The following is a 15,016-nucleotide window of genomic DNA, read 5'->3' on the forward strand; positions in this document are numbered from 1 at the left end:
TTTCAAAAATTATCAATATTTTGCCATTCTTGTTTCATCTATTCCCTACTACCCTTGCATCTCACCCCCTCAACCAGAGTATTATTAAAACAAATACATTATTTCCTCCTAGTAAACACATCAGTATTTAAATAAAAATAACCACATATCATTATCACACCTAACTACATCAGTAATAATTCCTTAATCTCGTCTAATACCTAACCTGTCTTCAATTTTCCCTGGTTGTCTCAAAAAGAATTTATACTTCATTTGTTCAAATCACCAGCCTATTTCTTAAATTAAAAAAACAGAATGATCAGTGTTTTAACAGCTTTATATGACTTGTGTTTTTTTTTTTTAAACAATGAATACTATTAAAGGGACATTTAATAATTTTGGTTCTATTGTGATTTATACAGAAAGGTGCCTCTTTCACTTAAAAGTTTACGTATTTATTAGAAAGAAGGTCCCCATTCCCTCCCATCAATTTAACCTAAACATAAGCAGGAGGGGATAAACAGTAAAGTGACTACTTTGGTACAAAACTATAAAAGTATGAGATGAGATATAATACAGCATACAGTTGTTAAGAATATTCTCTTTGCAATCAGATTAGCTTATTAACTGAGTGACTCTGTGCTAATACCCTCTCTGAGCCCCAAAAGTTAGGGTTATTGAGAGGATTAAATGGGGTAAAACATATGAGGTGTTTAGAACAATACATGGTACAGCCAAGAAACATTAGCTAATTACATATTATTATCAAAGGTTAAGTGTAAAGAAACTAAAAAGAATAAAAATAAAATAAGTTTATGTAAGGGACAAGGCAGAACAAATCTATAAAGAATTAAATTCAAAGGCAATCATAAGAAACGATAATTGAAGAAAAAACTAAGTATATAACCAATAAAAAGTTATTATCAGAGTATACTGATTATAATAAATTATATATAACACATCATCCTCCCAAGATTTCAGGTGAGTAGAAGTAAACCTTTCCATAAGATTAATATGGCAATCACTCAGCAACTGACTCAACATCTCCCACCTTGGTATAAAATACAACTCTTTACTTCTTGACTTACAATCTGCTTTTTCTCTGGCTGTTTTCCAACAGACCTGGAAATCATGAAAGGGCTTTAAAGGGCTTAGAGAATGATGTCACTAGTATTTAGGTCAGTATAGAAAGTTCAAGTCACTGGGCCCCAATCTGCACTTTCTAATCTCTATGTAAGCCTCTTCTACAAAAGTCCTACCTATGAGGCTAAAATAGTTATTTAAAATACAACCAGGCAGTAGTAAAGGGCTGTTATGAAGGCTCATGGTAAGTTCATAAGCTCAACAACTTTTAGGCCACGCTAATGCTAACTGCACTTTTAGTGACTTTTAGATCCCAGCTGAACTATCATGATAATCTTTTCTACCTTATGTTAAGCCTACTTCACCCATTAAGGTCTTAAGGATAAACTATTATTAGAATCAGAGAAACAGGAATTGGAAGAGAGCTCAAAGATCACTTTTGATGAATGAGGAAGGTGAGGACCCTGACATGTAATGCTTATCTAAGTTAACAAAATAACAAAAAATAGTGCATGGTTGAACTGATACCAGAACTGAAGTTCTCTTAATCTAAATCCCATTTTTCCAACTCAGAACCAGAAGCGAGAAGGGCATAGTCTTTGACCCATGCAACAGTCAAGATTCCTTTTTTTTCTGAGAGAAAGTGTCTCCCTCTGTCCCCCAGCGTAGAGTGCAGTAGCACAATCTTGGCTCATTGCAACCTCCCACCTCTAAGGCTCAAGCAATTATCATGCCTCAGCCACCAAGTAGCTGGGACTACAGGCATATGCCATCATGCCGAGCTACTTTTTTTTGTATTTTTAGTAGAAACAGGGGTTCACCATGTTGCCCAGACTGGTCTCAAACTCCTGAGTTCAGGCAATCTGCCTGCCTTGGCCCCACAAAGTGCTAAGATTACAGGTATGAGCCATGGCCAACAGGCAAGATTTCTAATAATCTTATTAGCTTATCTTAGATGTTCTATGTGATTTACATGTGACAACTCAGTTAATCACTGCAACAACCCTATAATGTAGGTATTGTTACTATTCCCAGAAGGAGACATGAGACAGAGATTTAAATAATAAGCCCAAATTAATAAAATTAGTCAATAGCAGTCAGGATTTAAACTTAGCTGTATGGCTTCAGAACCAAAGCTTTTAACCAACTATGCCAATATGTAATGAAGCACAAAGTATTACAAGGAATCTGTAATACTATCAAATACACCAAATCTATCTGAGAAGATGCAGAGGGTCAGGGAAGCTGTTTAGAGGAACTAAAGATGAGCATATACCCTTCACTAGGACTTCATTCTAAGAGCAAATGGGAAGCTACTGGCACTTTTAAGTAGGACAGATGATCAGGTTGCCTTTTATAAAAAGTTTACTCTATTTGCAGTGTACAATATGACTTGAGAAAAGCAACGCCCAAAAGAAGACAATCAGCTATGAGGTTCCGGAAGAAGCCTTGAGCTAAGAGACAGAAGGGAAGGGTCATGGCTGAATTAGGAGAACTTAATGACATTAATAATAGCAGGAACTAGGGACTTATAATATGTGAGGGCAAGGGAATAAAGGGAAAAGAAGAGCATACGATGGTTTTTGTGTTTTTTTCACTTGAGGGACCACACAGATGAATGGCAATGTTATATACTGAAGTCAGGGAAGTCAGAAGCAGTGTTAAAAGGCATTTTAAAGGAGAGGAAGACAACTTCTATTTCAAATGTGAGTTTCCAGTACCTACGAAGCAGAGGTAAGTTATGTATACAAACACACTTTGAGGTATTGAGCTCAGAAAGAAAGTGTGAGCTGTGTATCACCTGGGGGTGACACCAAATAGACAACCCAGTGAATGAAAGAGGATAAAAACCTTCTTAAGAGAGAATACAGAATGATAAAAGGGACCTTAGGAATCCAATATTTAAAGGTTACACTAAAAGATACAACGTAAAGTACAAAAAAAGAAAGAAAGGTATAAAATAGTGAACATGGGGAGTAAAAATGCCTACATTTATACATATGCATTTGAGAAACAGACTTGACATAGGTAGAAATTTGGATAAATTCAGGACATGTTAATACTTCAGACGTTTTTAAATTAAGGGGTACAATCTTTCTATAAGTGTACTGTATTAAATGGCTACCTGCCTATCTTGATTTAAATAGCTGCTACTCTTTGTATTGGACTGGTTAATGGTGACTAGGTATCAAATATCGCAGGGACTGTGCAGGTGGCAAACAGTCTTCGGATTCTGGAAAGAAGACAACAGAAGCCACAACAAACCCTTTTTTGTAATGAGGACATATAATCGATAAACAAAAGACAAGTACCTCTTTTTTTTTTTTTTTTTTTTTTTTTTGAGACAGGGTCTTGCTGTGTCACCCAGACTAGAGTGCAGTGGTGCAATCATAGCTCATTGTGGCCATGAATTTCTGGACTCTGAGATACTCCCACCTCAGCCTCCTGAGTAGCTGGGGCTACATGTGTGCACCACCACACCTGGCTGATTTTTTTTTTTTTAGTAGAGACGAGGTCTCACTATGTTGCCCAGGTTGGTCTCAAACTCCTGGCCTCAGGCACCCTCCCATCTCCCAAAGCCCTGGGGTTACATGTGTGAGCCACCATGCCCAGCCAACATAAGTACTTCTTAACCACATACTCCTATATCCTTGCTACATTAGTGTAAAAAAACAGAATAAAATTTACATTACCTTATATACTTCACTAAAGCCACCTCTACCAAGTAGATGAAGTAATAAATATCTTTCATTTAATGTTGGGTGATCTTTGAACCTTATGGGTGGGGGGAAAAAACAGACATATTAAAACACACACACAAAAATTCCTTCTACATTGAAGTTCTACTCTCTTATTTTACTCCTAGCTATTTATTTCTCAGTTACTCCACTGCTAATTTCAAATTTCATTCAATATTTCTTTTCATTCTCTACCAGTCTACCTGCACAACTACCACCCATCTTAAAGCTTTGGTGCTCACAAAACTTAACTTTTATAGCTCAATATTCAGGATCAATGACCAATTATAGCACTCTCACAAAGACCTAACAATTACTGCATTGCCAAGAGCTTCATAAAATCCTTTATGTACTCAGCATGAATCACTTCTCTGGAAAAAACAGACTTTTATATTGGGAGTTATAATTAATACTTTACAGTATGGACATATGATTAAACACAATTATAAACTGGCCTTCATCATTAAATTTTACTGTCTTTGGACTTTTGTAAAATAAATTAACCACCAATTTTTAAAAAGATTTTTTAAAATTAAAAAAAAATCACTCATAGGTAATACTACCACTATTACTATTTAGTATTTATTGTACTTGCCATATATAGGCTGAGTATCCCTTATTGAAATACCTGGAACCAGAAGTGTTTCCGATTTGGGATTTTTTTTTTTTAATTTTATTTTAGGATACTGCCAACTGAGCGTCCTTAATCTGAAAATCCAAAATCTGAAATGCTCCAATGAGCATTTCCTTTGTGCATGACCTTTGAATGTCATGTCAGTGCTCAAAAATTTTCAGATTTCAGAGCAGTTTACATTTCAGATTTCCAAAATTGGGATGTTCAACTTATGTGTTGTATGCTCTTACCTGTATTAACTCATTCAGTTTTCAACTCACCCTATCAGGTAGGTCTTATAACTATGTCTATTTTATAAATGAAGGTACTGCTGCAAAGAGAAGTTAAGTAACTTGCTTAACGGCTAATAAAAGGCAGGACTTAGCAGAAAATTATGGTTCCAAAATGTACACTTTCAAAAAAAAAAAAAAAACCAATGTTAGCTTTACAATGCTAACACACTGCTTTTTTTGTTTGTTTGTTTTGAGACAGAGACTCGTTCTGGCTCATCTAGGCTCACTGCAGCCTCCGCCTCCCGGGTTAAAGCAATTCTTCTGCCTCAGCCTCCCGATTAGTTAGGACTACAGTAGGCATGTGCCACCATGCCCAGCTAATTTTTGTATTTTTAATAAAGACAGGGTTTCACCATATTGGCCAGGCTGGTCTCGAACTCCTGGCCTCGTGATCCCCCTGCCTCGGCCTCCCAAAGTGCTGCGATTACAGGCAGGAGCCAACACGCCCGGCCAAAATACATTGTATTTTATTATTTTTTTTCAAAATCAATTGACTACAGATTAAGTAATTTAAGCTTTTTCTTGAGAAACTTGTAGATATAAGAAATTTCTGCTTCGTTTCAAGCCACACTGTAAAGCTGTAAGAGTTGATTTTATTTTCATCAATGTAAGTCAGATCCACAAAATTTGAAATGTAATTTTCAGAACAGTTAGTCTTAAATTAGTTTTGTACCATATGCTCTATTAGATTTTCTTTTTTAGACAGAGTCTTTTTTTTTTTTGACAGAGTCTTGCTCTGTTGCCCAGGCTGGAGTGCCGTGGCGCAACCTCCGCCTCTTGGGTTCAAGTGATTCTCCTGCCTCAGCCCTCCCAACTAGCTGGGATTACAGGTGCCCACCACAATGCCCGGCTAGTTTTTTTATTTTTAGTAGAGATGGGGTTTCACCATGTTGGCCAGGCTGGTCTTGAACTCCTAACCTCAAGTGATCCGCCCACCTCAGCCTCCCAAAGTGCTGGGATTACAGGCGTGAGCCACCACACCTGGCCCCTCGCCTTTTTTTTTTTTTTTTTGAGACAAAGTCTCACTTTATCACTCAGGCTGGAGTGCAATCTAGGCTCACTGCAGGCTCAACATCCCAGGCTCAGGCGATCCTCCCACCTCAGTCTGCCAAGTAGGTTCGACAACAGGTGCATGCCACCATTCCCTGCTAAGTTTTGTATTTTTTGTAGAGACAGGGTTTTTCCACCTTGCTCAGGCTCGTTTTCGACTCCTGGGCTCAAGTAATTTGCTTGCATTGGCCTCCCAAAGTGCAAGGATTACAGGCGTAAGCCAGCACACCTGGCTTTCATTAGAATTTTAATCTGACATAATTTAGGTTATTCCATAACTATATTATTTCTTTCCCTGCACACAATGGAATGATCTGTGTATTTCTGAATTACACACATACATAGACATCACAAGAAGGCCTTTCTAAGCAAGATTTTATTTCACTCAGAAATTGGCCACTTCCTATTCTGATACTTGTATTAACTCATGAAGCTTTAAACTACATGAATAGTCTTAAAGATGAAGTGTAAACAGAAACCTTTCCTCTCTTTTACATCAGCTAAATCCAAGTAGTACCTTGCTTAATTTCTACTTCTACGTCTTGCTCAATTTCTATCTTTTTCATGAAGCTCCCACAAGCCCACAGATATTTTCTTTTCTTTCAATTGCTTCAACATGTACTGTCTATGGCACTCATTCTGACAACCGATTAAGAATACAGACTGTAACTTCTACTTTTCCATTTCTCTCCCAATTCTTGCATAATGTGGGACACATGGCTTACTGAAATACTTTTGGTTGAAATAATTTCTCCTTCACTACTATAACATTAACTTTGGTATTCAAATATTTGTTAAGTGCCTGCCATATGTCAGGCACTGGTCTAGGCTTTATGGATACAGCAAGAACAAAACCAAGTCCTTGCACTCATGAAGCTTACATTCTAGAGGGAGGAGACAATAACTACAAAATAAATTTATAATTTCAGATAGTGATCAACATTGTGAAAATGTAAAGCAAGGTAACAATACTAAAAGAGGATATGAAGAGGCAGAGATTGGTTTTTTTTTTTTTTTTTTAAGAAATGGGGGTCTCACTATGTTGACGAGGCTGGTTTTGAACTCCTGGCCAAAGCAATCCTCCTACCTTAGCCTCCTGAGTAGCTAGAACTACAGGTGAGCAACACTGGGCCTGGCTAGGGACTACTATTTTAAATACGGTGGTCTAAGAATGGCCTTTCTAAAGAACATTTGGAGTGAGATAAGTAATTAAGCCAATTAGGTGTTTAGAGGAGGAACATCCAGGCGGAGGAAATGGTAAGCACAAAAGCCCACTGAGATGGGAATGCCCTTGACATGTTTAAGAGAAGTGAGGACAGTTAGGTGGCCCAGGACCAGATCATAAAAGGCCTTCCAAGCCATGGGAACGACTTTGGATCTTTTCTAAGTACGATGAGACAACCCAAGAAGGAAATATTGTGTTTACGCTCTCTACGGGGCGGGGAGGGGAGGAGGAGTTTTAATAATATAAAACTGTGAAATGCAAATAATGACTTACTGTGAATTATCTTCATTGTTTATTCTTTTCAGCTCACGTATGTGAAGATTTCTGACTCTTTCCAAACGTTCAAGTTCTGCCTGGATTTCTGCCTCTTCCTGAAAATGAAGAGAGGGGACTATAACAAGCTCAATTTATTTGCAATATAAAAAAGATATTTTTACCCATGCATCAATTTTTTACAGTGATGGGAAGAATAGTATATTATAGAGTTAAAAGACCAAAGTGCTCTTTTCAATGCCCAAAAGATGGAATGAGATAAGGCAAAAATCTATTTCAAGAAAACATCCTCCACATGAAAATCTATACCTAATCAGATGCTGGGTTGTATTCTGTACTACAAGAAATCTGTTTTTATAATGTGTATACTGTAAGGTAGTTGAAAACTGACATAACATAAAATGAGCTATTTCTAGTCCATGCAAATTTTAATTTAAGAAGGAATAATTTACTAGTAGAAAACAAATAAAATGAAAATATTTTATAATAGTTAAAAGAGGAAGAAAGAAAAAAGCAGAATGATTCTTCCTACACCTTACAGCATTTGGAGTACAAATACATACATACATACATACACACACACACAAATTGACCACTCACTTGGATCTTACTGCAATCCTAAAGAGATATTACAACAAAAAATTTATAGATTGCTGTAGCAGACCCTAAGGTATCAGAGCAGAAGTAAATAAATCTTAAAGAAATTTAATAATCAATATAAATATTGTGACAAATACATTTTTGTCTTAAAATACACAACTTTTAGACTAGCCACCAAAACAAGTAAGTACACATATCACTCATGTCATTCATTCATTCTCACACACACACACACACACACACCCCTTTGTCAATACAAATTTGAATACTACTATAAAAATGGGTAAGACTAGAGCTGGGTGCAGTGGCACACACCTGTAATCCTAGCACTTTGGACTTTGGGAGGCCAAGGCGGGCAGATCACCTGAGGTCGGGAGTGCGAGACCAGCCTGACCAACATGGAGAAAGCCCGTCTCTACTAAAAATACAAAATTAGCCAGGCATGGTGGCACATGCCTGTAATCCCAGCTGCTCGGGAGGCTGAGGCAGGAGAATTGCTTGAACCTGAGAGGCGGAGGTTGCAGTGAGCTGAGATCGCACCATTGCACTTCAGCCTGGGCAACAAGAGGGAAACTCCATCCCCACTCTCCACACCCCCACCACTGGCCAGCAAAAAAAAAAAAAAAAGAATAAGCCTGTGCCAGGTTTCAGTGAAAATTTCTAGGCCAATTTATTTCTTCACTCTGTCACCCAGCTGGAGCGCATGGAATGATCACAGCGCACCCTAGCCTTGACCTCCCAGGCTCAAGCAATCCTCCTGCCTCAGCCTCCCAAGTAGTAGGACCACAGGCATGCACCACCACACCATTTTTTTTTTTTTTTTTAGAGATGGGGTCTCACTATATTGCCCAGGCTAGGGAACTCCTGAGTTCAAGGGATCCTCCTGTTTCAGCCTCCCAAAGTGTTGGGATTATAGGTGTGAGCCACCATGCCCAGCTTAGAATATTTTTAGTACATAATTTTGAAGTAAAGAAATACAGATCACCTTGGCATAATGTGTACCCACTAGAATTGTAAATCTAGACCACACGGAACAGAAGTTTTTTCTGAATAATGCATTTAAATATTTCATCAGCTCCTTTGCTTCTTTTCTTTTAGTAACTTATCTTTTGATATAAAAAATTCTTTACCTCAAAATATAACTCTGAAATTTACTTTGAAAATATAAATATTATCATTTCATTCAAAGACAGATAGTAGAGGTATAAAGCTTATTACAACGGTACCTAAGACAGAAATTCAGAGGAATATTTTAAGCATTAAGAGGAAAAAACAAATTACATCTCTATCTTAAGGTTACTTTTATTATTTTAAAATGAAATTCAACCACTACTTGTTGCAGAGACATTTAATGCACATTTGATATTACATGGCAAACAGAAAATTTCAAAATAAATTCAAACGAAGATAAATCTTTCTAGAATTATTGGGAGATTTTCTAAAATAGGTACACTACATAGATTGTCTTAATTTAACTGAAATTTCCTCATTAATAGCTTCAGTCACATATATTTTTAATTTTAGTTTTAAAAAATGATATCTTAGGAGATTCAATAAAGTTTCATTATAAAAACAGGAAGTAAATTTTAAAGCTTTGAGACAAAAAACTCAAAACATAGCTTAGTTATCATAGTTTAGCCATCTAAAATAGATAAGAAACTGGCCATACAGGTTTACCCAGGAGTATGAAAGAATTTAATTTACACTAGAAATCTAGAATCTAGATTCAGTTCTAATCTAGACTAGAATCTAGAAAGCAACGACTTTTCCCCTGCATATTACTAACATTTGCTGCTCAAGAACTTAATTTGACTGTCATACGTGTAGGAAGCTACTCAACATTTGGTAGGCTGGTGAAAGTTTAAATAATCTGATAAAATTGTGAAAAGCCTATTAGAATAAATACTTGTTTTAACCTTTATTTGAAATTGTGGCATGGGGAGACTATCTCAATAGTGAATTTATAAAAGCTAAATTTTATTGAGTCATAAATATATGTTACAAGATTCAAATAGGTTGCTGAGGAACAAAATTACATTTGTTTTATAACCTTCAGATGTCTATACAATGGTAGTAATCAATATTACAAAATAAATACCTGTTAAAGTAAAATGTATGTCTGTATCAGCAAATTAAAGCAGGCTTTTTTTTTTTTTTTTTTTGCCTCTAAAAACATGACAAATACGTCCCATAAAAATCTTACAAAATAAAAGCCCAAGCAAGTTTCATTCCATTTGAATTGTTAAGTTTACTGGAAGAAAAACAAAATGTCAGTAGCACTAGAGATAAGAAAAAAAGATGGATTCTGGGTATTTAGAAGGAAATATCAAGGGAAGAAACGATGTCTTATATAGATAGATATAAACCCACCATACTCAGTGAAATATATTTGTCTTTCATCTTGTAACTTAGTATATCGCAATATCTTAGACTTCAAGCAAACTGACACACTTCTGGGGGAAAGGTAACTCTGCTACTCTTAAAAATTCCACTAAGAAAAAGTACATATATTGTGATGGGCTGAATGTCTGTGTTCCCCCAAAATTCATGTACTGAAGCCCTTATTCCCTAACAGGGCAGCATTTGAAGATGAGGCCTTTGGGAGGTACTCAGGGTTGGATTAGGTTATGGGGCCTTCATGATGGGATTAGTGGCCTTATGAGAAGAAAGGTCCCCCCACCCCCATCCAAGGAGCACAGAGAAAAGGCCATGCAAGGACAAAGTGAGAGGGTGGCTATCTGCAAGCCAGCAAGAGAGCCCTTACCCAAAACCAAACTCTGCCTGATCTTGTCATGGACTTCTAGAACAAATTTCTGTTGTTTAGGTGCCCAGTCTGGTATTTTGTTATGGCCAACACACATACTTGTAGGTAAATGCTAGGGCAGTACTACCTAGCACCTTGTCCTCAGAGAATGGGGCAAGGCCCACTTTTGGTTTGGCCCAGGGTACAATAGTTTGAACAACTAACTTATCTTTGCTACAGATCATTTCCAAAGATCTATACAGTAGCCTACATTCTCCTTGCCTGAGACTGACATTAACCTCTGGGCCATCCTCAGAATTACTCTTTTTCCAAGGGTTCAGGAGAAGACAGGATTAACTAGGCTTACAATTGATCTGAATTCATCACAGAATAGAATCCTCAAACTCATAGCAAAACTAGGCCAGATGAGTACACTGAAAGGAGACAATCCAATCAGCTAAGTTGTGCTTAGTAAGAACACCAAGTTTCAGTCCTGAATTCATACACTAGTTGAGCAGTTAACGAAAGCAGAGAAAATCTAGAAGAAACAAAGAGACAAATAGCATCTCCAGAAATGAACTGGTCTCTGTAGGCTATTACAATGAAGAGACATAAATAAGAACAGAGTGTATTAAAGAGAGAGGTAGGTTTGGCAATTAAATACACAATAAAAGGACATGGCTCTTTTCTGTTTAAACAAAAAATACAATGGAAAATTTAACAATACATACTATAGCTATTTTAACAGTATTTTAAAATAAAATCTAACACTCTCACATAAAAAGCCAAGTCAGACAGGTATACAACAGATCTCAACACTGTCTCATTGTTTAAGTAATCTGCAAAAAACACTACCTTCTAACAATTAAAAATAAAAAATAAATGTGTACGGATAAATCCCACAGCAACTTCACTAGAAGACTTTGTCCCTCACCAGATCTTCAGCATAGAAATGCTTTCTATTTGTAATCAAAGTCTCTTATGGCAACTTAATATTCCTCTGGCTCAAGTCTATAAGTCAAATGTAGGCTGCAGCAATGCAGAATTTCTGTAAAATTCCAGGTTAAAAATGATAGGTGGTTCCTATGTGAGGGAGATGTTTTTAAAAAAGAAAAGAAAATCGCAGATGAATCTGGAGTATTTTGGAACATTTCTCATAATGGCATTTTTTTTCAAAAGGCAATTATTAAAAAGTATGAAATATGGTAGGCATTAAAACTATAAGGCTTAAAAAGTTATAAAACACATTTTTATATGTAAAGCCAATACATTTCCTGAAAAAATTAAACTTGCTAGTTTAAAGTTATTTAGCAAATCCTGAATACATGTTACATATTCTCTCTACCAAAAAACTCAATTTCTAAGAACTGCCTTCTCATAAAGCCAAGATAAAATAGGAAGTATTTTGATGTATTATTCTCAGCGTGCCTATAACCTTTGGGAGTTGGTAGAAGAATATAGCTTGGAACAGTCTAGTCACCATAACAACACTTGATTAAGAAAATCAGTTCAGAATGAGGTTTTAACACCAGCCAGGTGCGGTGGCTCACGCTTGTAATCCCGGCACTTTGGAAAACCGAGGCTGGTGGATCACCTGAGGTCATGAGTTCGAGACCAGCCTGGCCAACATGGCGAAACCCTTTCACTACTAAAAATACAAAGATTAGCTAGACATGATGGCGCTTGCCTGCAACCCCAGCTACTCGGGAGGATGAGGCACAAGAATCACTATAACCCAGGAGACCAAGGTTGCAGTGAGCCAAGATCACATCACTGCACTCCAGCCAGCCTGGATGACAGAGTGAGACTCCGTCTCAGAAAAAAAAAAAAAAAAAACACAATTTAACACCAAATTTACTTTAGTAATGTGAACAATATTAATCCCTTAAAAGTTAACATCTCTAAGTCCTAAAAAAATTAAATTTTAATTTCACAAACTATTTATAATGCCATTCTAAAAGTTTACCACCAAGAAAGCAAAAGGTGAGATTAACAAAAGGCACTATTAAAATCTAATTAAGGGCCGGGTGCAGTGGTTCATGCTTATAATCCCAGCACTTCAGGAGGCCGAGGTGGGCGGCTCACGAGGTCAGGAGTTTGAGACCAGCCTGGCCAACATAGTGAAACCGCGTCTCTACTAAAAATATATAAATCAGCCGGGCATGGTGGCAGGAGCCTGTAGTCCCAGGTACTTGGAAGGCTGAGGCAGGAGAATCGCTTGAACCCAGGAGTTGGAGGTTGCAGTGAGCCCAGATTGCGCCACTGCACTCCAGCCTTGGTGACACAGCGAGACTGACTTTAAAAAAAAAAAAAAAAAAAGCTAATTAAAAACAAAGGGCAGTGCAAAAAAAAATTGAGAAAATTAGCAATTTATTTCGAATTTATCCTTATTATGTCACCGTATTATATGCTTTCCCATATCCTAAATATGAATGTGTGAGATATGAACCAATAAAAGTAAAAGCCAGCCAACCAACCAACCAACCAATCAAAATAACCACCTAGACAAAGCAGGTCTGAATTTTGAAACTATTGCACCATAATCATATTTTTGCTTGAGAATAATTGTGTAGACTGGGGAGAAGGGTAGGAGAATGAGAAAAGACAAAGATCATTAAATACTGGCGGCTTTCTTTCCTAATTATATAAGTGTTCCCTCCACTCCCATCCCCAATCACTAAAGTGTCTTATTACTGATGAGAGCATACTGTATCACCTCAGGTGTGTTCAACTAGCTTAGAAAATTAGTACCTTTACTCAATGTTTTGCTCTCTACACACTTCATTTCCTGTTTTTCTGGGTGTGTGTGTGGAGGGGGTAATGGTTTATTCTCCCTTCAAATGCATAAATATGTACATTAATACCCATAACTTGGAATGACTGTTAAAATAGGCAGGTTTTAATTCTGTCAGTTCCTCTATTATAACAAAACAAAACAAAAACTACCTCCCCAGCATCAAATAAATGTTTAAGAATTCAACTGATTGGCAAAATTTAAATATCTAGCACACTTGTCTTAAAAATATTTACAGCTGCTGTATTATAGGAGTGAAATTCTGTAATGTTCCACACTAACCAAGGGGCTGACACCAAGCCTGAGCACACACTGGTGCGATGCCTTCGTGTAGTGTACTGCAGTCCTTCTTCCAGTTTTCGTTTCTGCCTCCCCGCCTCAACTTTTTTTTTTTGGTAGAGACAAGATTTCCAACTCCTGGGCTGAAGTGCTCCTCTGGCCTCTGCCTCCCAAAGTGCTGGGATTACAGGCATGAGCCACCACGCCTGGCTCTGCTTCCTTTTAAACCTAGTCTTCTACAGACTCATAATGCATATGGCATGGATTTAGTTATGATTGGGAAGGGCTGGTAGCCAAGCAACTGTTTTCTCTTTTTTGTGAAAGTTAACTCTGAACTGAATTTACAGATCTGAATTACAAACCCTGCTGATGGCTAACATGATTTCTAAGATTCTTTCCAAAATGTTTTAAATTCCATTGCCTGTATAACAACAGGATTAATACTAAACACTGTGGGTCAGGCACGGTGACTCATGCCTGTAATCCCAACACTTTGGGAGGCTGAGGCGGGCAGATCACAAGGTCAGGAGTTCCAGACCAGCCTGACCAACATGGTGAAACCTCATCTCTACTAAAAATACATATAAAAATTAGCCAGGCATGATAGCGCACACCTGTAATCCCAGCTATTCAGGAGGCTGAAGCAGGAGAATCGCTTGAAACTGGGAGGTGGAGGTTGCAGTAAGCCAAGATTGTGCCACCGCACTCCAGCCTGGGCAAAAAAACACACACACACACACACACACACACACACACACACAAAGGGGAAGTAAAACACCTTTTACCTCTACATTTTCATTTTGGTAGCTGAACATTATCTACTACCAAGTTAAGGTTGTGTGATTATAAATAGGGAAAAATAGAGCCAGGATAGTTTGTAGGTCCAAATGTGAGTAAGAGATAAGAACATAAACACTAATGAGTTTTCCCATCTACAGCTATTTAATGTTCTCTCACCACAGTCATCTTTTTAGGACAACTACTCATTTTTAAATGGAAAATAGTAGTAAGGACAAATTGTAAAGTTAGAATTCCAGCACTCTTCTTGGCACCTTTCTTGCACACGCGCGCACACACATACACACACACACCAAGAAATCAGGAATCTTTCAACATTCTTCATGGGCTTAATCACGACTTTTTCTAGTATAGTGTACTTTTCCCAGAATTCCACTGAAAACTGCCTACACAAGCAGCATCCTGTGTCAGGTTCTACGGAAACATCATGTACAATGTAGTTGGCTTTAACTGAGAGAATTCCTAGAAGATTTCTTCCAGTCATGGCTATAAATATAAAGATGAACAATAGGTTTAAAGATTAAGCCCTCTAGCATTATACTGCTCAT

General features: G+C 37.4%; 1 protein-coding gene across 2 annotated transcripts in view; it reads right to left on the bottom strand.

Moving 5' to 3' along the window:
* TLK1 (tousled like kinase 1) overlaps window positions 1-15,016 on the bottom strand; it is a 168,104-nt gene that overhangs the window by 17,508 nt on the left and 135,580 nt on the right. For both annotated transcript variants that reach the window (XM_025404800.1, XM_025404801.1), the window contains 2 exons: window positions 7,255-7,352; window positions 3,756-3,837 (listed from right to left, as the gene is read on the bottom strand). In XM_025404800.1, the coding sequence (XP_025260585.1) occupies window positions 3,756-3,837; window positions 7,255-7,352 (180 nt within the window). The remainder of the gene's footprint in view (window positions 1-3,755; window positions 3,838-7,254; window positions 7,353-15,016) is intronic.

The sequence above is a fragment of the Theropithecus gelada genome, chromosome 12 (assembly GCF_003255815.1).
Source record: "Theropithecus gelada isolate Dixy chromosome 12, Tgel_1.0, whole genome shotgun sequence".
NCBI lineage: Eukaryota > Metazoa > Chordata > Mammalia > Primates > Cercopithecidae > Theropithecus > Theropithecus gelada.